Below are 23,623 nucleotides of genomic sequence, written 5' to 3'. Positions count from 1 at the left end.
AGAAATGGCCATGCACAGAAAAGCCAAAGTACAAAAAATGTTTAGTATTAAAAGAACCTAGAACATTGGGGAAGAATAAAGTTGACTAGGCAAAATATTCAAGATTAAGGAAGGGCCTGAGGCCAAAATAATGTACATGTATGACTAAATACAGTTTTCCCACCACCAATACCCCCATCTCCCTCCTCCCATACACCCTGCCTGTATTAGAGATAAGCGTTCTATTTCTCTTCCTCACTACATTGTAATAATAGTTGTTGGTGTAGTTATTTCTCTAACTGCACTCACCAGGCTTTGTAGTAAGCTTCATATCATGGGCTGGTCATTTCAGACCTCATATCTATTGTCTCTGTGTATTGTTACCATACTATATTATTTTTCTTAAATCCCACGGTTGAGTGAGACTATTCTGTATCTATCTCTCCCTCTGACTTATTTCACTTAGCATAAAAGTTTCCATGTTCATCCAGGTATAGGAAAATTTCATGACTTCATTTTTCCTAATGAGTGCATAGTATTCCCCACACTTTCTTTAGCCACTCATCTATTACTGGGCATCTGGATTGTTTGCAGATTCTAGCTATTGTAAGTAGTACTGCAATGAATACAAGTGTGCAGAGGTATTTATGCATCACATTTTTGTGTTTCGTAGGGTATATCTCTAGGAGTAGTAGAGCTGGATCATATGGGAGCTCAATTTCCAGGTTTTTTTTGAGTAATCCATATTGTTTTCCAGAAAGGCTGAACTAGAAGGCATTCCCACCAGCAGTGAATGAAAATTCCTTTCTCTCCAGCACTGATTGTTCTTGTTTTTGTGATGTGTGCCAGTCTGTGTTGTGAGATGGAACCTCACTTTTGATTTGCATCTCCCTGATTAGTGATGTGGACCGTTTTTTCATGCACCTCTGGCCATCTGTATTTCTTCTTTAAGGAAGTGTCTTTTCATTTCTTTTCCACATTTTTGATGGTGTTTGATGTATTTTTTCTTGTTAAATTCTGTCAGTATCTTGTATATCTTAGATGTTAGTCCCTTATCTGATGGGTATTGGGTGAATAGTTTCTCTCATTCCATAGGTGGCCTTTGTATCCTAATCACTGTTTCCTTTAGGGTATAGAAGGTTTTCAGTTTAATGTAGTCCCATTTGTTTATCTCTGCATCTACTTGTTTGAAGATGCCTTTAGTCACAATGTCATGGGGTGTTTTACCTTTGGGTTCTTCTATATACCATATGGTTCCGAGTTTGATATCAAGGTCTTTCATGCATTTGGATTGACCTTTGTGCTTGGTGTTAAATGGAGGTCCAAGTTCACTTTTTTGCATGTGGCTGACCAGTTATTCCAACAACACTTGTTAAAAAGGCTTTCCTTGCTCCATTTTGCGTTTCTGAACCTTTCATCAAAGGTTAATTGGTTATATGTCTGAGGAAAATTCTCATAATACTCAAGTCTATTCCACTGATCTGAGGATCTGTCTTTATTCCAATACCATGCTGTTTTAATGACTGCTGCTTTGTAGTACAATTTAAAGTTGGGAAAAGTGATGGATCCCATCTTCTTTTTCCTAAGGTTTGCTTTGACTATTTTTGGGTGTTTATTGCTCCAAATGATCTCAGGCATGTTTGATGTAGTTCTTTGAAGAAGTTCATGGGTATCCTTAGAGGAATTGCATTAAATCTGTACAAAACTTTGGGGAATATTGCCATTTTAATAATCGTGATCCTCCCAATTCATGAATAGGGTATATGTCTCCATTTCCTTGGGTTCTGTATTATTTCTTGAAGTGATGTTTTATAGTTTTCTTTTTACAGGCCCTTCACTTCTTTAATTGAGTTCAAGATATTTGAGATTCTGTGGCACTACCGTGAATGGAATTGTTTTTTTAATGTCTATTTTTACTCTATTGTTATTTGTGTACAAGTAAGCTATGAATTTTTGTGTGTTAATTTTGTAGCCTGCCACTTTGTTATACAAATTTGTTTCTAGAAGCTTTTTGGAAGAGTCTTTAGGGTTTTCTAAATACAGTAGCATGTAATCTGCAAACAATGAGAGCTTGACTTCTTCCTTCCCTATCTGAATGCCCTTGATATCTTTTTCTTGCCTAATTGCTATGGCAAGTACTCCCAGTACTATGTTAAATAGGCGTACTTAGAGGGGAAGCCTTGTTTTGTACCAAATTTACTCCTGGCTCTGTGCTCAGAAGTCGCTCCTGGCAGGCACGGGGGACCATATGGGATGCCGGGATTCGAACCACCATCTGTACTGGTTCTGCTGTGTGCAAGACAAATGCCCTACCACTAGGCTATATATCTCTCTGGCCCCTGATCAGTTTTTAATTTTTTATATGGTGAATTATGTTGATTATGTTGTAATTTAAACAACATCCTCGCATCTCTGGAATAAAACCTACTTGGTCATCCTGTATGACCTTCTAGATGAGGCGTTGGATCCTATTTGCTAAGATTTTTGTTGAACATCTTTGCATTTGTGTTCATCAGGGATAATGGTCTGTATTTTTCTTTTTGCAGCATCTCTATCTGCTTTGGTATCGGGAAAAGATTCTTAGTACAAGTAACAATACAGACCAGAAGAAACACAGGAGAAAAAATCTGAGGTGCTGAGACCAAACCCTAGGGACTCAAATGTACAAGACAAGCTCTGAACCATATTCCCGAACGCCAGGTAAAAATTTAATCTTTGGAAAAAAAATACTTACTCTGAAGCCAGCTTGAGATGGTTGTATCATCATGTTTCATTCTCTCCTTTTCTGGGTTAGCTAAAGCTTCAATGATACAATCTTTTCATACGTTAAGAAAAAATTAAGGGGCTACATTTCCAACTCTTACATATGTATCTTGGACAAAATGTTAGCAATAAGTTGTAACAAATTATTAAAAATGTGTCTGGGCCCGGAAAGATAGCACAACAGTGTTTGCCTTGCAAGCAGCCGATCCAGGACCAAAGGTGGTTGGTTCGAATTTCGAATTTCGGTGTCCCATATGGTCCCCTGTGCCTGCCAGGAGTTATTTCTGAGCAGACGGCCAGGAGTAACCCCCACCAAAAATGTGTTTATTGTAGTGCTGAGTCTTTTTCTATCCTTTTTCAAGATTCCAGATTTATCAAGATGGGTATAGTTTTTTGTTTTTTTTTTTGGTCATACCCAGCAGTTCTCTGGGGTTACTCCTGGCTCTAAGCTCAGAAATTGCTCCCGGCAGGCTCAGGGGAACACATGGGATGCCGGGACTCGAACCACCATCCTTCTGAATGCAAGGCAAACACCCCGCCTCCATGCTATCTCTCCGGCCCCTAGATGGATATAATTTAACACTATCTCTATATACAACAGTAACACACAAATGACTGAGTATCTCAATTTTTAATTAGTAAACATACTCAACTTTCAAATCCTTAAGACACATAAATGGAAATTTAAAAGTTCCACATTAATTTTGGGGCCAGATAGTACAGCAGGTAAGGTGCATGCCTTGCCAGAAATTAGCCTGTTTTTGATACTCAATACCCCAAATGGTCCCACACTTAGTCCCTCTATGAGTGATTCCTGATCGACACATACCAGGTGTTATCTGAAAGCAAACAAAAACAATCTATGAATTGTGTAATGTTATTTCACTTGAAAGGATACATGCCAAGACATCATAATTCAATGAAGTCAGATATTTCAATGAATCTACTACAGGTGTTATTAAGTTATCATACTTCTGTATTTGTGACAAGATCTAGAAATAATAATAATAAATAATGAATACATATATTAGTTAATCAAAAAAGAACTTCAACTATGCCAACTGAATAATGTCTATAATTTTATTTTCCAAAAGAAATATTTAAAAAGTGATTTCCTTATGTTTTGCATTTATATAAAGCCACCTATTCTATGATTTCTTAAAGAATATCGTCTCTAACTAGATCTTACAATTAGGAAACTTCTCAGGTACCTAAATTTATACTGTGGCATCATAGGAGCATATCTCAAGTCAAATATCTTAGAAATCTCTAAAATTGTCTTATAAGCATTACAACTGAATCGCAATGGAAACACTATGCTAATATTTCCCATAACTCAATCAACAAGTTTTAATAATGTTAATGGTATTACATTTATATCGAAATATAATAAACTTGTTTTGGTTTTGGTGTCACACCCAGCAGCGCTCAGAAATTGCCCCTGACAAACTCAGGGGACCATGTAGAATGCCAGAATTCGAACCACAGTCCTTTTGCATGCAAGGCAAATTCCTTTCCTCCATGCTATCTCTCCGGCCCCAAATGAACTTGTTTTGAGATCACACCCAGTGGTGTTCAGATATTATTCCTGGCTGAGCTTCCTAGCAAGTTCAGAGTACTATATAGGCTGCTAGGGCTCAAACATGGGTAAGCCATATACAAGGCTAAAGTTCTACCCACTGTACCACACTCTGGCCCCCAAAGTAATATCTGTTTAGTAAAAGAAGCAATGCTTCATGTACTAGAAGTGTACTATATAGGAAGTTTTGTGTTCACTTGCTCAAAACTTTTTCTGGAAGATACCATACAGTTTCAAAACTGTATTATTCCACTTCTACATGTACAAATTTGAAGACAACAGATAACACCTTAAAATTATATTAATTTTGGGGCCAGAGAGATAGCATGGTGGTAGGGCGTTTGACTTGCATGCAGGACAGTGGTTCGAGTCCCAGCATGCCATGGTTCCCCGAGCCTGCCAGGAGTGATTTTTGAGCACAGAGCCAGGAGTAACCTCTGAACACTGATGGGTGTGACCCCCAAACCAAAATAAAATTATTTTAATTTCAAAACATACATAATCAAACAGAATGGTTGGATTGCTGTGGCTCAACTTCCCAATTTGTCTTCCAGAAGGCTTCACATTTTCCTTTGTCAGACGCCTATAAGAGGAGAAAAGGGTGGCAGGATCATATTGATAAAATTCCCCTCAAAAACCCGATAGCTTGCAACATCATTAGGAAGAAAACTCAATTCATTACAAAGAAACAAAATGGATTCATGTAAACAATCACATTTATCATCACAGACATTACAAGAGACCTTAGGCTATTTTAATTAGATAAATTAGCCTAAAATGGCTTAAAAGGACTTCTTTATAATATTATAGATTAAGGTATCAAATTTACTGTAATGTGTTAACTTTACATTGTTACATTAATATTAACTGAATTAATGTTAATCTATTAGGGTTACATTAATGTTAACTAATGTCTCAGTAACAGAGAATAAGAACTTATCTGTATACCTTAATAAAGTTCTCAGCTTTTCATATTTAAAATAAATGATTTACTAATATTATAGAAATTTATATTTAGGATCCAGAGAGTGTGGCCCCCAACCAAAATACATAAAAAGAAATTTATGGTTCTTCTAAAAAATGTTAATGTACTCTAGAAACATACAACTTTTCATATAATGAAGTAAAACTATCTTAGGTTTAAAATGGTACATTTATCAATTTAGGAATGAAACTAATAACTCAATGTAATACAAACTAATGTCTCATGTTATCTGTCTCAGTAACAAAGAGAGTTATAGCTGATAAATTCTGTTTAATAAAAAATGTAATGCCTACAGCTTAGCACAATACCTTATAATAATATACTTTTATTTTATATATAATATACTTTATTATATGATATTTACTTATATGTATTATATACTTTTATAATATATCATACTTTTTACAATAATATAAACTTTTCTGAATAGTTTATTGTCATAAAAATGTAGATGTAATATCTAAAAAGCTAATAATATGATATAAAGCTATTACTGAAAGCATATACTGAATTCAATTTACAGTTCAAGGAGTGTGAATGTTCTGCATGTGATCAAATTGACATAATTTTAAGAAATTTTATATAAGAAAACTGACACACCAACTGCTTTTTTCATCAACTGCTTCTTTTTCCCATGTCTTCATGTCCTCGCTATTATTTTCACCACAGAAAATAGGCCCATCAGTTTTAAACTTTATCTATACTCTGATCTACCTTCAAACTTACACCTGTTCTTACTTCTGTTTTTTGTTTTTTTTTTTTTTTTGGTTTTTGGGTCACACCCGGCATTGCTCAGGGGTTACTCCTGGCTGTCTGCTCAGAAATAGCTCCTGGCAGGCACGGGGGACCATATGGGACACCGGGATTCGAACCAACCACCTTTGGTCCTGGATCGGCCGTTTGCAAGGCAAACGCCGCTGTGCTATCTCTCCGGGCCCCTGTTCTTACTTCTAACCCTACAATTTGAGGTGGCCCTCCTACTTGTCATCACATTCCCTTCTTTCTTCACCACCCTGGAGGGAAAACCAAATGAAAATAAAGGACTAGTTTCTTGATTGTGTCTTTCCCTTAATCTCCTATGGTGTCTGATATATATATATATATATATATATATATATATATATATATATATATATATATATATATATATATAATTTATGAAATTATTGAAAAGACCTATAGCAAATTTATGTGTTTCGGATTTTTGGGGTCACAGAGGAAACAAAAATATATGCAACAGAATAGAGACAAAGGGGGTCAGTATTCATTATGCAGAACATTAAGGAGGCTCTCAGTAGAGCTGGAACAAGTAGGAAATACATTTTAAAATAGGTAGGGACAGATCACCAAGGGTCTCATACATCTTCATGCCATAAAGTTTGACACAGACCGTGTAAGCAAGAGTTGGACACTAAAGGCCATTTTGGAACAAAGAAAATAACATGAGACACTACAATATTCAAGATAATAGAACTAGGGTAGGAGCTGAAGAGCTAGCATAGGGACTAAATTTCCAGCACAACATGGTTCCCAAAGTACCACTTGGAACCCCAGAAACATCACCAGGTAATTCACAGGGCCTGAACAGTACCATATCCATACACTCTTACATTAAACCTACTGCCTGATTGTCCAAGAATCAAATCACCAGGAAGTCACATGAGCCCTCCTGAGGACTGAATGGGAGGCAAAAAAAAAAAGAGAGAGCTGACAGCTAAGGCAGTGGTAGAAGAATCACCAGAGTCACGTGAGCCCTCCTGAGGACGGAATGGAAGGCAAACAAACAAACAAACAAACAAACAAACAAAAAAACGGGGTAGAAAGCTAAGGCAGTGGTAAAATAATGTGGAAGAGAGACTCACAGATTTAAATTACTAACACATTGATTTCAGTGGTAGGCAAAGTAATAACTCCATAAATATTATATGTATACAATTTTTAAGACTGGAACCCTTTCAAAGGAACCTATTCTATTAACATCTCCCCTTCTATGACTTACTCAACAAACCCCAAAAGTGAAGTAGTTCAATCTCTTATCTGCCCAAAGACCATTATGCATACAGTATAAAAAACAAACAAACAGGGGCCAGTGAGGTGGCGCTACAAGTAAGGTGTCTGCCTTGCAAGCGCTAGCCAAGGAAAGGACCATGGTTCGATTCCCCGGCGTCCCATATGGTCCTCCCAAGCCAGGGGCAATTTCTGACCGCGAGCCAGGAGTAACCCCTGAGCATCTAACGGGTGTAGCCCGAAAAAAAAACAAAAACAAAAAACAAAAAAAAAACAAAACAACAAACAAAAAAAAGGGGGGGGCAGACACTAAGGCAGTGGTAAAAGAATGTGGAAGAGACAGACTCACAGATTTAAATTACTAAAGCATTTAATTCAGTGGTAGGCAAAATAATAACTCCATAAATATTATATGTATACAATTTTTAAGACTGGAACCCTTTCAAAGGAACCTATTCTATTAACTTCTCCCCTTCTATGACTTACTCAACAAACCCCAAAAGTGAAGTAGTTCAATCTCTTATCTGCCCAAAGACCATTATGCATACAGTATAAAAAATTCGATTTAACTGAGACTTTGATAGCACACATACCAATCTGCCCAAAAAGTATGAATAGAAATAGTATAACTGTGCAAAAAATATTATTGCAGATTTAACTCTATTTAAACTAAGAATACAATACTTTAATTAGAATAACATTCTAACTGTATGGATGCTGTGCTGGAAATTACAACTTTGTATTTGGTATCTAATAAAATACTAATCTGAAGTATACTGTTTTCATAATTAAAACTCTCAAATAGTTTACAAGAAAGTAGAATAACAACACTCATGCTTTTAATGACATCAAAATAAAGCTCCATTAGATCTTCAAAGAGAATAAAACTTTAATATTCAGAAGAAAATTCCAATAAATTTGATTTACCTTATAGAAATCATTAATGTATCGGGGAAACTAAACTTAGGTCATTAAGGCTGTGTGTAAAATAAAAATAAACCGTCTCACCTTATTTTATGTATTAGACATGAGTGTTATTAAACTGTATACTTATGCAAATGTGATAGCTACAAAAGCACTAACTTGATAACTTTGATAAACTAAAAAATACAAAATTTGCTACACATTTTACTAACTGTATAATAGCCACTAGCAAATACTCCTGAGCCTCTTTAAAATTGATGGCTAAAATCAAATAAAATTATACTTTAAATTAATGGGAAAAATTAATTTAAACTTACTTCATGATGTATTTGGCTCTGTCTATTGTTTGAGCTTTAACTTTTACTAAAAGTGGGTGACTGTTATAAGTTTCATTCTTCCACTGGCCATATAGACGATACCTTCAGAAATAATAAGAGAATTAGGAAATGTTACAGCACTCCAAGTTAAAACATAGGTCAGTATTTAAAAATATTAAAAAGATTATGTACTTACCTATGTTGATATGGAAATGTCTTAAACATTCCCCACAGTTCTTCAGACATACATGCATTGCAGTCCATCAAAGAAAGGGATGGAAGTAGTACCTGATCAGTAATACTAAGCAAACAGCTAAGGATAATTTCCTGAAAAAGAAAGATTCTTTTATTAAAAAGTCCATATTAATTCCACCCATATAACATTGTTACAGCTTTGAAAGGAATACTATTTTGGTTTCAAAATACACAGTTCTCAAGTTTCCCATATCATCACTGTCTTTTTAAATTTTTTTTAAATGGCTGGATTTGATTTTCAAATGAGTTCAAAGAAAAGCAGCAACATTTTATTCCTCTTCCCAAAATCGTGGATTATCAAAATAAGGGAAGAATCTATAATATTCTAAAAGGTTGTATTCAGTTAAAGAAGCTCAGGTTCACAGTAAAATTTAGACAAACATTAGACACATTGAATTTTACTTCTCACCGTTTTTTCTTTATCCTCTTGTCTGCTTCCATCAGGCTGAAACTAAAATTATAAATAAAATACAAAAATATTAAAATTATGCTAACACAATTTAGAGTTTAAGTTTAAATTAATTTGCATATGGTTATGATTTGTTTCCTTTTTACATACAAGTAGATTTTTTTACTTTAATATTTTTGGGGGGCCACACCTGGCGGTGCTCAGAGGCTACTACTCCCAGCTCTGTGCTCGGGTGACCATGCGATGCCGGGGATCGAACCCGGGCCTCCTGTATGTAAAGCACGCGCTCAGCCCATTGAGCTCTCTCTCTGGCCTGCAGGTAAATTTTAAATATAATCTTTGTTAAACAATTAACATTTTAAAAACTTATCTTTATTTTTAAACTCTAAATCATTCTATTCACAATTTTCATTTTTAATGGGGCCACACCCAGCAGTGCTCCCTAGGCACCCAAGGGCCACACCTGGCAATGCTCTGCCCAAAGTGGTGCTCAGGGCTTCCAGGGCTACATTCAGCAGTGATGGAGATCGAACTCAAACACATATTCATTTTGATCTATTTCCCCAGCACAAGACATTCAATTCAATTCAATTAAGATGTCAATCTTACAAAGCAATATTTTCTCAATTTTTTCACAATTCAAAAGATCATAAATTGATCTAAGTATTTATTATACAATTATAGCCAACACAATAATTTGATTATAATGCATTTGGATTTTTCCACTTAGAGAAATTTTAAAGACAACAATAAGAATAAAATCCAAAGAAAGTTAAACCTGTTTTAATTCACCATTACTTAATTCCTCACTGAAAAACAAACCCAAAATGTTAGTAACATTACCGATAAATACCACCAATGCCAAGCTTAGACAGACAAAATAAAAAAACAAAAACAAAAAACATTAAGTTAATGATTTACAGGTGAGCTGTTGAAATGCTGCCATGTTTGATAATGTTGTCTAGTCATTCAAAATGAAGGATTATGTGTGCATAGGTAGGTGAATGGGTAGGAAATTTTTTTTTTTTTGGTTTTTTTTTTTTTTGGTTTTTGGGCCACACCCATTTGACGCTCAGGGGTTACTCCTGGCTATGAGCTCAGAAATCGCCCCTGGCTTGGGGAGACCATATGGGACGCCGGGGGATCGAACCAAGGTCTGTCCTACGCTAGCGCTTGTAAGGCAGACACCTTACCTCTAGCGCCACCTTCCCGGCCCCCCCCCCCTTTTTTTTTTTTTGGTTTTTTGGTTTTTTGGGCCACACCCGGTAATGCTCAGGGGTTACTCCTGGCTATGTGCTCAGAAGTTGCTCCTGGCTTGGGGACCATATGGGACACCGGGGGATCGAACCGTGGTCCGTCCAAGGCTAGCGCAGGCAAGGCAGGCACCTTACCTTTAGCGCCACCGCCCGGCCCCAGGAAATTATTTAAAAAAAAACTAGTGACTGAAATACTGATACTCAAGGACAATATAAATTTCTTAGATTTAGCTCAATATTAAGTGAGGGGAAAAAGTCAAGAAACATAATGGCATCTGTAAGTATGTCCTATGATTTGTGCTGGAGTGGTATAATTAATGCTACAGGGAATCTAACTTACGTGCAACACATTTACATAAAATTACGTAATATTTTTTCTTCAAAAAGCAAAAAAGGAAAAAAATAGTCCTTGAACATCTGAGGCCCTGGGTTTGATCTCTGGCAATCTGGCACCATATATAATTTTAAAAAAGATATTGGGGGGGTGGGACTAGAAGTGGGAACAGTGTGTTTCTAAAATCCTATTCTAATTAACTGCACAAATCAGTGTCTAAGAAAGAGAAAACAAGAAAGCTGAAATATCGCCTCCAGGGGAAAATACATCATTTCCCTTGCTGTTTTCTTTTACCTTCAATTTTCTTAACCCAAGTATAAAATAAACTCTGGGGTTAAAGAGCTAGCTTAAAGGGGCTGCTAAGCATGTTCTGCATGCAGGAGGATGGGGTTCAATCACTGTGAGGCCCCTGAACACTAACAGTTAAGAACTCCCCTCCTCCTAAGAACAAAGCCAGGAGAAGCACCTTAGAATCACCAGGTGTGCTGCCCCCCCCCAAAAAAAAACACTGTCCACAATACTAAATTTCACCAATGTCTAAATGGGTCAGGAGTGGAGAAGGTAAACAAAGGACCTCTATTCACTTACTACATGTCAGACACAAACAAAGCAGGGTTCCTATTTTTGAAGGAAATGAAGATAGTTCCTATATTTATATATAACATAGGATACAAAATTCTGTTTATCAATGTACTATTATTAAGAAGTTCAATCTTGGGGCCGGTGAGGTGGCGCTAGAGGTAAGGTGTCTGCCTTGCAAGCACTAGCCAAGGAAGGACCACGATTCAATCCCCCGGCGACCCATATGAGCCCCCCAAGCCAGGGGCAATTTCTGAGCGCTTAGCCAGAAGTAATCCCTGAGCATCAAATGAGTGTGGCCCAAAAAACCAAAAAAAAAAAAAAAAAAAAAGTTCAATCTTTATTTTCACTATTATAATTCAGGTAACATAACTGTTAACACTTATAGTTTTGATGAGAATAGTTACTGTAACTGACCACTATCGAAGTAAGCAAGACACTCCACCACTGTCCTTACATTACTTCCAAGTCCACCACTTTTATTTCCTCATTCCTCTTTCCCTACCACTTTGTAATCTCAATTTTGTAGTACAAACACAAGGATTCATCATTCTAGGAATGAGCCTTTTAAGTTTTAATAAGAACAAGCACTCACAATTATGCCCAGATAAACCATCAACTGTACACATGAATGGCCCCACACAGCTTAAATTTTACCCTATAAAGACAGAGTAGTTGACAAGGTAGTAAAACAATAGTGGGAACAAAACCTATAGGCCCATCAAAGGGGAGTTTATGAAAAGCAAAAAAAGCAAAAAATTTACAACTTCTTAAGTTGTAGAACTAGAAAATTAGTTTGTATTACATATATCTGTAAGTGCTTTAATTAAAACATTGATTACAATGTGAAAGTTTGCTTAAGTTTACAAAAGCTTTTTTCTAAGAAGCTATGCATGAAAATGAGCTTTTCAATATCTGAGCACAGAGCCAGAAATAAGCCCTGAACACATGAAAGTGTGACCCTCCAAAAATAAAGCAGCAGAACAATAAAAATGAGTATTTTCAGTACACTTACTATTAATGTAATTGGTTTAAGTGATTTCTCTTTATAAAAGAGCACAATAAGAAAAGTCCTATATGACAAAAGACCTATAAATTTATCCTTTTCTTTGGTGGTGGTGATTGTTGTTGTTGTTGGGCCACACTCAGCAGAGTTCAGGGGTTATTCCTAGCTTTGCACTCAGAAATCACTCCTGAAAAGCTTGGGGAAACTCTAGGGATGCCAGGGATCAAACCCAGGTCAGCCACATGTAAAGCAAATGCCCTATCCACTGTACTATCACTCTGGCCCCAGACATAGAGTTTTTCTTATGTAATTTTTAGTTCTATGTCTCTGTTTTCCTTTAATAATTTTAATTGGTTATGTACATACCAGCCCACTGAAATTCCCTGTTGGTCTATGGGAAAAGTCACAGCCACTTAACCTAAAATATACCTGGATTATGCATAACAGTTCTTACCTGCTTGGACTCATTAAATAGAAGTATGTATAGATAAAAATTCGTCTCCTTTATAGTGTTTCTAATTTTCCTTGTATAAGATTTATAATAGCAAAAATGCATGGGAAAATTTAACAACTGGGGCCAATGATACCATCTGTCTCTTCTTTGGATAGGAAAACTAGAATGCCAGGTATTTTTGTTTGTTTGAACCTTTCTCCTGGTTCTGTGCTCAAGGATCTCTCCTGGTGAGAGTCAGGACATTGGTGCTGGGGAGCAAATGTATGTCCAATACATGCAGCTCAAGAATCCTACTTGCTGTACAACTATTGCCCAGTCCACAAGCTTTTGCTTGTCTTAAAAATAGATTATAAAATTTCTTTTTCTTCAAATGGAGATAGATTCATCCATACCTGTCCTCGACTAGTTCAATAATAAAATCCCAGCAAAAAATATTCCTTTATTTGAAAATAAACTCCAGAGAAAGGATACTACTGCCAATTTCTAATAATACTTTACAATAAACAAAGACTAGCATGCTATATTTAACAAGTGAAATAATAAATTTGATTTGATAAAGTATCAACAAACACAACTTTTTTAGCTCTCTAAAGCCAAATATTTAATTAATGACACATCTCATTTGATCCTCCTGGCATTATAACCACAGCAACAGCATGAGGCAAATATTACTACCACTTATGTCTAACTTAAAAATTAATCAGCTTAGGGGCCGGTGAGGTGGCGTTAGAGGTAAGGTGTCTGTCTTGCAAACGCTAGCCAAGGATCAGGACCACGGTTCAATCCCCCGGCGTTCCATATGGTCCCCCAAACCAGGGGCAATTTCTGAGCGCTTAGCCAGGAGTAACCCCTAAGCATCAAATGGGTGTGGCCCGAAAAACCAAAAAAAAAATTTAATCAGCTTAAAAACTAGAAGGCTCCAAAACCAACATACAAAAACATGTTGCACTTCTACAAATAAACACCTAAAAGAGAAAGAAATCAAGACTATCCCACTTAAAATTTCATCAAAAATTAAGTACTGAGGAATCAGTAGGAGGTAAAATAATATATACACATCAAAGCCAGAGCATTAGCACAGTGGGTAGAATATCTGTTTTGCACTGGCCAACCCAGCTTCAATCCCTGAGCCCGCCAGTAGTAATTCCTGAGTGCAGAGCCCGGAGTAATCTGAGTAAAGCTGGGTATGGCCAAAAGAGTACTCATTGAAACTTTAACTTGTTAAATATAACAAGAAAATAAAAAGATATGCTCATTAATTTAAATAATTAAAACTGTTAAAATGACTTATATCCAAAAACAGCATACACAGTCAATGCAATTCTTGTCAAAATTCTAATGGCATACTTCAAGGAAACACAAATTTATTAACAAATGAAATTTGGAGTAAGCCACAAAATAACCCAAATAGCCAAAAAAAATCTTGAAACAAACTAAAAAAAAAAAAAGATGGGAAACATCACATATGTCCCCCAACTTTAAACTGTACTAAAGTTACTTCAGTTAAGTGTTAATAGATTTAAGAGCAATCAGAACAGTGGTACTAGAATAAAACCAGAAACTTAGAGAAATAGAAAACTCAAAATAAACCCTTACATATAAACTATTTACAATAAAGGAGCCAAGAGAATATAATTTGGATAAAGGGAAAGCTTATTCATAAATGGTACTGGGAAAATTAGCCATATGCAACAGAATGAAACTGGGTCAATATTTCACCAAGGCAAAATAATTAACTCAAAAATAATAAGACTTAGATATTAGACATGGTATCATAAGACACACTGAAGAAATAGACAAAATTCTGTGATGCTTCAGTCGCGTCTAAGGATACAACTAACTCCACTAAGGTAAAGCTAAACAAAAGCAAAAACAAAAGCATTAAGAAAAACTAGAAAGTTGCAAAAGAATCATCAGAACAAAACAACATTCTAATGAATAGGAGAAAATATTTGCACACCATACATACGACAAGAGGCCAAGATCCAAGATACATATAAAAATCTTTATATTAAAAGTTAAACAACAAAAAAGCTAAACAACAACAAAAATCATGATTAAAAATAAGCTGAACAGACATTTCACCAAAGTGTAAATGGCCAGGTAGACAAATACTCATTATCATTTAGTATCAATGAAATAAAAATTACAATGAGGGCCCGGAGAGATAGCACAGCGGCGTTTGCCTTGCAAGCAGCCGATCCAGGACCAAAGGTGGTTGGTTCGAATCCCGGTGTCCCATATGGTCCCCCGTGCCTGCCAGGAGCTATTTCTGAGCAGACAGCCAGGAGTAACCCCTGAGCACCCCGGGTGTGGCCCAAAAAAACAAAAAAAAAACAAAACAAAACAAAAAAAAATTACAATGAGTTATCAATTGGCACCCATGAAAAATGGTCTATATCAAAAAAGCCAGAAACAAGTGCTTTACAAGGATGTGGAGAAAAAGAAAAGCTTGCACAATAGTAGCTAAATAGTATGTATACTATAGGTTAAATTGTAAAACTGGATCAGTATCTATGAAAATACAGATTTCTCAAAAAATTTAAACAGAAATTTGCACACTATTTGGCCAATCCCAATTCATCACCTGGAACTAGTCTGAGCATAGTCAGGAGTAATCCCTAAGATTGCTGCGTTTGGCCACAAAATAAAAGAACTAGCTATCTATCCCAGAAATATGACTCCATGTAGAGAACCTGTGTATGTGAACCATGGCACCACACACATAACAAGTGCAATTCCACTGACACTGCTATTTATGACACTCAGCACTATGATAGTGTGCAACAATGGCACACTGCAACCAAGAATATGCAAACAGAATTACTAACACCAGCAAGAAACACAACTAAGTTTGGGAGCACCAGCACAAAGTGTATAGCTTCACAACCAAGTGTATTTGGGTGAACCCTGGTCAATGCAATAACGAAGGAAAGGAATAACACAAAAACACTAATTTGGGGGCCAGAGAGATAGCATATAGGGTGTTTGCCTTGCATGCAGAAAGACGGTGGTTCAAATCCCAGCATCCCATATGGTCCCCAAAGCCTGCCAGGAGCAATTTCTGAGCATAAAGCCAGGAGTAACCCCTGAGCGCTGCTGGGTGTGACCCAAAAACCAAAAACAAACAAAAAAAAAAAAACTCACTAATTCGAAAAGATACAAAACAGCTCACATCCCAATTGACCAATGACAGATGAGTTCATTCCCCTATTTTTAATGAGGTCATTTGATCTTGTTGAGTGTACTAAGTGCTTTATACTTAGCTAAATATTATATATTTCTATAAGCTCTATCATCATGTATAATATGCCAATATTTTCTCCCATTCAGTATAATACCTATATTAGCCACTGCTTCATTCACTCAGCAGAAACATTTTGATTTGATATAGGCTCATTTATTTGATTTGTTACTTTGCCAATGATGCCAAATCACGGAAAACACCTCTAAAGTCAAATCATATGGATTATGAATTCAGGTCTAATATTGAGGTCTTTAATCCATTCTGAACTATAAAGGTTCAATTTCTTTTCCTTATAGTAACCAGTTTTCCAACACCATCTTTTGAAAAAGCTTATTTACTGTAAATATGAGGGTCACACCAAGCAGTGAGTGCTCAGCACCAGCCTCAAGATCTCAAAGAAGCAAACTGTTTTGGCCAAATTACAAAACCAGTTCCTTACCCCTTGTACTATTTCTCTGGTCCACACAACACTTGCTCTTATAACTAGATGCTCTACTGACTATGTTTCACAAATAAAAAGAAATTAGGACCAGAGCCATAGCACAGTGGTAGGATATTTGCCTTGCACATGGCTGACCCAGGTCCTGGACCTAGGTTCAATCCCAGGTATCCCATATGGTCCTGGGCCTGCCAGGAGCAATTTCTGAGCACAGAGCCCGGAGTAACCCCTGAGCACTGCTGGGTATGGCTGTAAAAAAAAAAAAAAACAAGAAAAAAAAGAAAAGAAATTAGGTAGTCTTCTCAGCTTTATGACCTTGGAGCTAACAAAAACCTCTTAGAAGAAAAAAAAATCAAAAAAGTAGTAATACAGGGGCCAGAGCAGGGGCACACGTGGTAGAATTTGCCTTAAATGGGCTAACCTAGGTCAGACCTGACTGTGGTTCAATCCCCCTACATCCCATATGCCCCCCCCAAACCAGGAGCGATTTCTGAGTGCATAGCCAGGAGTAACCCCTGAGCGTCACTGGGTATAGCCCAAAAAGAAGAAAAAAAGTAGTAATACAGTAAAATATGGGGGCCAGAGCGGTGGCACAAGCAGTAGGACATTTTCATCTGGCTGATATAGAATGGATCTCGGTTTGATCCCCCGGCATCCCATATGGTCCCCCAAGCCAAGGGCAATTTCTGAGTGCATAGCCAAGAGTAACCCCTGAGCGTCACCAGGTGTAGCCCAAAAACAAATAAAATAACTTAAATTTTGATTTAAAATTTGCTTTCACAAAAATTTCCTGTATTGCAAAAGAAATGGTGAGTAAAATAAAAAGCCCCAAGTGGAATAAAATATTCATTCACTATATATATCTGGCAAAGTACTATTAACCATTATTTTAAAAGCACCAATAAAAACCTTGAAAGTCCCATCAAAAATAGGGAGATGAACTTCATCTAAGAAAAAATAAAGATGGCTAATAAGCATATACAAGTATTCATCATTATTGATTATCAGGAAAATGCAAATAAAATCCACAATCAAATGTACCACTACATTCCAGCAAGAATGGTCTATAAGAAGAAGAAGACAAGAAAAAGTGCATCAGAGACATATGCAAAGGGTAGGGTACTTGCCTTGCATGTATCTGACCTGGGTTCCGTCTTTGGCACTACAGATAGTTTCCAGAGCCCGATTAGGAAATATCCCTGAGCACAGAATCAGTAAAAGCCCTGAACACTGCTGAGTGTGACCCCAAAACAAAAAAAATTAAAAGTTCAGAAACAGTTAAGTGTTGTTTAGGTTGTGGTGGAAAGGGATCTTTCAAGTCACTACTGATGAGATGGTTACTTCGTTCAGCCTTTAAAAAAGGATTTAGAGACTTCTCTAAAAAGAACAGGGCTTCTGCATGAGTCTGCCAATTCCATTCTAGCCATCTACCCCAAGAGCACAAAAATGTTAATTTGAAGGATATATGTGCACTTATGTTTATTGCAGAATTAGTTACAATAGCCAAGATCAGCAAACAACCTAAATGGACAAAAATAAAAAGATGTTACTGCTGTAAATAACACAAAAGTGTATCATTTTTTTTATTGAGGGGGCATATTAACATTTCAGCAGTTCTGAGGGGTTACTTTTGGCCCTGTGCTCAGACAGTACTTGTGGTGGTGCTAGGGATCAAACTGGAGCCAGCCACTTGTAGAGCAAGTATTTAGGCCCTGTACCATCTCTCTGGCCCCAAAAGCTTGTCATTTTCTATAACTGTGATGAAATTGGAGGTTGTCATTAAACAAAGTTGGAGCTAAAGGACAAATGCCAAATAAAATCAGTCATATTTTTGGATACAGAGAAATAAAGAATGCCCATTGAAAAAAGCCCTCAGACTCTAGTTGCCAAGGAGGTAGACTTGAGAGTGGGCGAAATGGAGTGAACAAGAAAAAAAGACATAGGAACAGAGAATGAGAGTCTTTTGTACTTTGGTAGTAGTGGAAGCATGGTAACATTTTATAATAAAAATAACACTATTGGGCCAGGAGAGATAGCACAGCGGTGTTTGCCTTGCAAGCAGCCGATCCAGGACCAAAGGCGGTTGGTTCGAATCTCGGTGTCCCATATGGTCCCCTGTGCCTGCCAGGAGCTATTTCTGAGCAGACAGCCAGGAGTAACCCCTGAGCAACGCCAGGTGTGGCCCAAAAACAAAACAAACAAACAAAAACAGTATTGCAAACCATGTTACTATCTCAATTAAAGATAATTTTTGCTTTTCAAAAGATAGCTAAAAAATGAATGCAAATTGGGCTGGGGATATAACTCAAATGGCAAGTCAGAACTAGCATATGCTGGTCACTGGGTCCCTGGCACTATATAAGTTTTCCCAGGCACCATCAATGACCTTGATGTGAAGACCATCAAAAAAAAAGCCCAGCCAAATCTACATACCAGCATTATCAGGGACAGCACTGGCTGCTCTAATCTAATCTAGTACCTCAGGAGGTGGCTTCTATTTAAAAAGTGAAATTAGTCTTAGAAAAATATTTTGTAAATGTCTTATCTGATAAAGGCCTTTAAATGCATTGGAATAAAAGATAAGTAACCTGGGCCGGGCGGTGGCGCTTAAGGTAAAGTGCCTGCCTTGCCTGCGCTAGCCTTGGATGGACCGCGGTTCGATCCCCCGGTGTCCCATATGGTCCCCCAAGCCAGGAGCAACTTCTGAGCACATAGCCAGGAGTAACCCCTGAGCGTTACCGGGTATGGCCCAAAAACCAAAAAAAAAAAAAAAAAAGATAAGTAACCCAATAGAAAAATGGCTAAGAGGTCTAAATACTCTAAAAAAGATGATTATAAATCGTAAGCAAGGATATAAAAAGATGTCCAATAATGTCATGAGAAAATTGTAAATTAAGGGCACAACAGGTAACACCACACATTCATTAGAATGACAAAAATTTATAGGACTGACAATATCAAGTATCAGAAGGATGTGGGAAACTGAAAGTTTTAACTCTTTCCAGGAATGCAAGAGAGCACACATACTTTGAAAGTTTAGCAAGTTAAACATGAACTTACTAATTATGTACAAGGAAACAAAAACATATGCCCAGCACCTCCAAAAGATTTGTACAGGAATATTTATAGCAATTTAATGTATAAAGGCCCTAAACTAGAAACAACCCAAATATCTTTCAACTGATGAATATATAATCTTATATTTATATAATGAAGTATTATTCAACAATCAATTACTGGCATGCAAAGACTTGGATGAATCCAAAACATATTAAATGAAAGAAAGTTTGAGACAGCAAAGGACACATATAAAATGTAATATGAAATTCTATTAAAAAATAAGAACTGGGTGATAAAATCAGTGGTTGCCCAAAACCAACTGAAGGAAAGGAAAAGAACACAAAAGAACATGTGAGAAATTCCTGGATGATGGGCATCACAATTGTGATATGATTGTGAAGATGTACACTTGTGCATTTGTCAAAACTCATTATATTGTACATTTAAAACTGGTGTGACTTACAGTATGTAAATTGTATCTCATGGCTAATCTTTCACTTTTATCTCCTGTTTTGTTTTGTTTGGAGGGGACACAACTGGAAATGCACAGGTTTACTACTCCTGGCTCTGAACTTCGGATTCATTCCTGTCAGTGCTCAAGGGATCATATGGGATGTCAGAGATAGAACCAGGGTAGGGTGCATGCAAGGCAAGTGCCCTACTTACTGTTCTATCTCTACAGCCCACAGGTGGAGTACAGGCATGGTTCTATTTTTTATATGAGTGGTTGATACATGAAAGTTTTATTTTAAAAACTCTCTGAGCAGTACAATTATGATGCAAGTTTCAGTATAATTTTTTTTTAAAGTTTCGGGATTCAGATCATTGATGGTGTTAAGGAAGAACAAAACTAAATATCCAAACCACAGAGTCAACAACACTGAAATCATGAGACCCAATCTCAAATAACCACACTTAAGAAGTTGCTTGTTGGGGCTGGAGAGATAGCATGGAGGTAGGGCAAATGAGAGAGAGGAGAGAGAGAGAGGAGAGAGAGAGAGAGAGAGGAGAGAGAGAGAAAAGAGAGAGAGAGGAGAGAGAGAGAAAAGAGAGAGAGAAGAGAGAGAGAGAAAAGAGAGAGAAAAGAGAGAGAGAGAAAAGAGAGAGAGAGACAGAGAGAGAAGTTGCTTGTTATAATAGGCTGGAAAAAGGTGGTATGAGAAGGACTCTGGGAACATTGGTGTAGGGATTGGTTCTAAAATTTATTGAATATGTAAAATTCAACTATAAATGACTTTGTATTATGGTGCTTGAATTAAAGAAAATTAGACATTTACTTAAAAAGTAAAAGCATAGTCCTCTACAAAAGTCAAAAAATAAAACTACCAGGTAGTCAGATTCAGGTTGATACTTCCGAATGGGTGGAGGCAGTAAACCACAGCAGCCTAGTGCCATACTCTTTCTGATCTATGATTTAACCTAATCAAATTGCTATAATGTCCAACAGAAACAGCCTAGCTCCACAACTTAACCTTATTAAACTGCCAAGCCACCAAATTTATTTCAGACCTACAGATCCTGGACACCTCAAAATTTCAGATTAGTGTCAGCCCAGTAGTATCAAGGGAATCTGAGAGGAAGTTACAAGAAATCTGCTAAGCTCAGTAAGTCTAAACTGTAATCTATATAGCTCAACTAGCACCAAACACAGCCCAGTCTATCCTTAGACACTAATTTTAGTAACACCATGAAGAGATAGAACAATTATTTCAAACTGACCCTTGTTGATCTAAGTTTTAATAATTCCACTTTCCTTTTTATAGTAACAAATAATATAAATTAAGTTGGTGTCTGCAAGGAGGAGGCAGGCTAGAGAAGTGAATGGTAAATTGGGACACTGATGAAGGGAAGGTCACGGTCACTCTGGTGGTTGGATTAGTGTTTGAACACTTATTGCATAAAGTGACTATTATGAATAACTTGGTAAACCATAGTGTTATAATAAAAAAGAATTAAAAATAATTAAAAAAAACAAGAAGCAGACCTTGATCTGTCTGAAACAGAGGAGGCTTCTTAACAAAAAATGGAAATCATTCAAAACTACAGCCACAAAAATAAGGGAACAGAGGAAAAATGAGATTAACCACCAATTATAAGAGGATTCAAAAGGAAATCACTTCAACAGAAACTGAGAGCTTGTCTTCAATAGGAAGCTTACCATAGAGTGAGGGAAGAGGGATGGGAACACTGGGACAATAGTGGAGGGCAGCAGACACTGGTTGAAGGTGTGGTGCTGGAATGTTTAATGTATGAAACCCTGTCAATGAATCTTTTGTATACAACAATATATAAAATTGAAAAATGATTAAAAGCGTCATTCACTCAAAGCATATATATTTTTCTATGTAGGAAAACTAATAATCTAATCAGATGTAAGTTTATACACATATACACACATGCATACATATACATATATAGTTGGGAAACAATAAATTTCTGCAAGACTTTACTCAATCATTTCTTAAATCAGATTCACATTTTTTACTTCTAGAGATACATGTAACAAATATATTCAGAATATTTAATTCCAAAATTTAGATCTTTGCCTGAAAGAAAATAAATCTTACTAACCTCCTTCATAAATGACTTGCCTATGCGTACCACTTTTGCAAATAAAATGGGATCATGAGAAAGGTGAGGACCAAGATAACAAAACATATTGAAGACATCCCTCCTCAAATCTTCAAAGCTCTCTGCTTGTTTTGGTGCTTTCTTATTTTGCAAAGCATTAATAGGTGACCCTTTAGCACCTTTAGGAACACCAACTCTAGAAAAAAAGAAAATGTATAAACAAACAATAGTTCATTAAAGTTGAGACAGCATCTTATCAGGAAGTTAACCAAACATTCCTCATATTTTTTCGATACTTCACGATTCAGTGCCAATAGTGCCAAACTTTGTTATTCCACATAATTTACCTAGTACAAAAAGACAATAATGATTTTGGATGTACATTAGGTAATTGGTAGAAGGTCTTTGGTACTGTCGTGGCAATGAGGTGAAATAACTATATCCATAGTTATAGTCAGTACATAAATACTGACTCTACATAATCATGTTACATGAATTTTAATAAATTAAACTTTAAAATTTTAATGTGATTTTCAATTGAAAAAATTTACAACTCAGAGGAAGAAGCTTTGAACTTATCTGCCTACGGAAAGGAACTCAAAGAAATGCAGATATCAAAGCCAATCAACGTACAAAATGGTGCTTTTTTTTTCACTTGATATCAGGAATTTAGATGGGAACAGGGAATCATAAAGGATAGACCAAAGATACCAAAAGATAAAACCAAAAAACATATATAACACTTCTTAAATAAACATTTCTAAAAAAGATTTTATTACCTAACCTGAATATGAGAAAGATGGTCATAGAGAACGTGAGAGCATAATGAAGGTGTCACACTAAACAGGAAGACATGATTTCAGCCTGGTGATGCTCAAGAGACCGTATGTGGTGCCAGGTCAGCCAAGAGTAAGGCAAGTGCCCTACCAGCTGTACTGCTGCTCTAGCCCAGAGGCTGGGATTTTTAAGGCAATCTCTGATCTGTGGAGAAAACCAGATCTGCTACCAATACTGCTCCTAAATACACTATAAATAGGCTGATAAGTAGAACTGGTGACACAGTAACTAGAAAGAAATTGAGGTTTGTACTAACAATTACTAACAATTATAGAACACCAGCATATATGCTAGGCGAGGTAAAATAAATAGAAACAATGTCTTAACTCAGTCAATAAATGAGGACAGAAGACACTAAAGAAAAATTCGTGGGAATTTCCTGCCTTCCAAGAGAAAAGAATCAAAAACACAAGAATTAATGTTTCACCCTCAACTGAGTAAATCTAGTCTGCAGTGTTTAAGATTAAACTTCAGCATACATTTTATGATATTTACTCAAGACATTAACAGAGAATTCAGATTAAAACATTGATATACTATTTGAAAATTAGCCTCTTCTAGGTAGAACATACTAAAATATATTTTTGGTTTGAGGAGATGAGATAAAAATGCAATATTTTTT

The 23,623-nt window shown here is 36.5% G+C and overlaps 1 protein-coding gene across 1 annotated transcript in view; it reads right to left on the bottom strand.

Moving 5' to 3' along the window:
* THOC2 (THO complex subunit 2) overlaps positions 1–23,623 on the bottom strand; it is a 131,658-nt gene that overhangs the window by 32,050 nt on the left and 75,985 nt on the right. Inside the window, exons 12-19 of the mRNA XM_049767072.1 lie at positions 22,165–22,360; positions 9,409–9,531; positions 9,219–9,260; positions 8,751–8,881; positions 8,555–8,656; positions 4,820–4,904; positions 3,641–3,734; positions 2,714–2,794 (exon numbers count right to left, since the gene is read on the bottom strand). Coding sequence (XP_049623029.1) covers positions 2,714–2,794; positions 3,641–3,734; positions 4,820–4,904; positions 8,555–8,656; positions 8,751–8,881; positions 9,219–9,260; positions 9,409–9,531; positions 22,165–22,360 — 854 coding nt within the window. The remainder of the gene's footprint in view (positions 1–2,713; positions 2,795–3,640; positions 3,735–4,819; positions 4,905–8,554; positions 8,657–8,750; positions 8,882–9,218; positions 9,261–9,408; positions 9,532–22,164; positions 22,361–23,623) is intronic.

The sequence above is a fragment of the Suncus etruscus genome, chromosome X (genome assembly GCF_024139225.1).
Source record: "Suncus etruscus isolate mSunEtr1 chromosome X, mSunEtr1.pri.cur, whole genome shotgun sequence".
Lineage (NCBI taxonomy): Eukaryota > Metazoa > Chordata > Mammalia > Eulipotyphla > Soricidae > Suncus > Suncus etruscus.
This window is presented reverse-complemented; position numbering and strand designations above follow the sequence as displayed.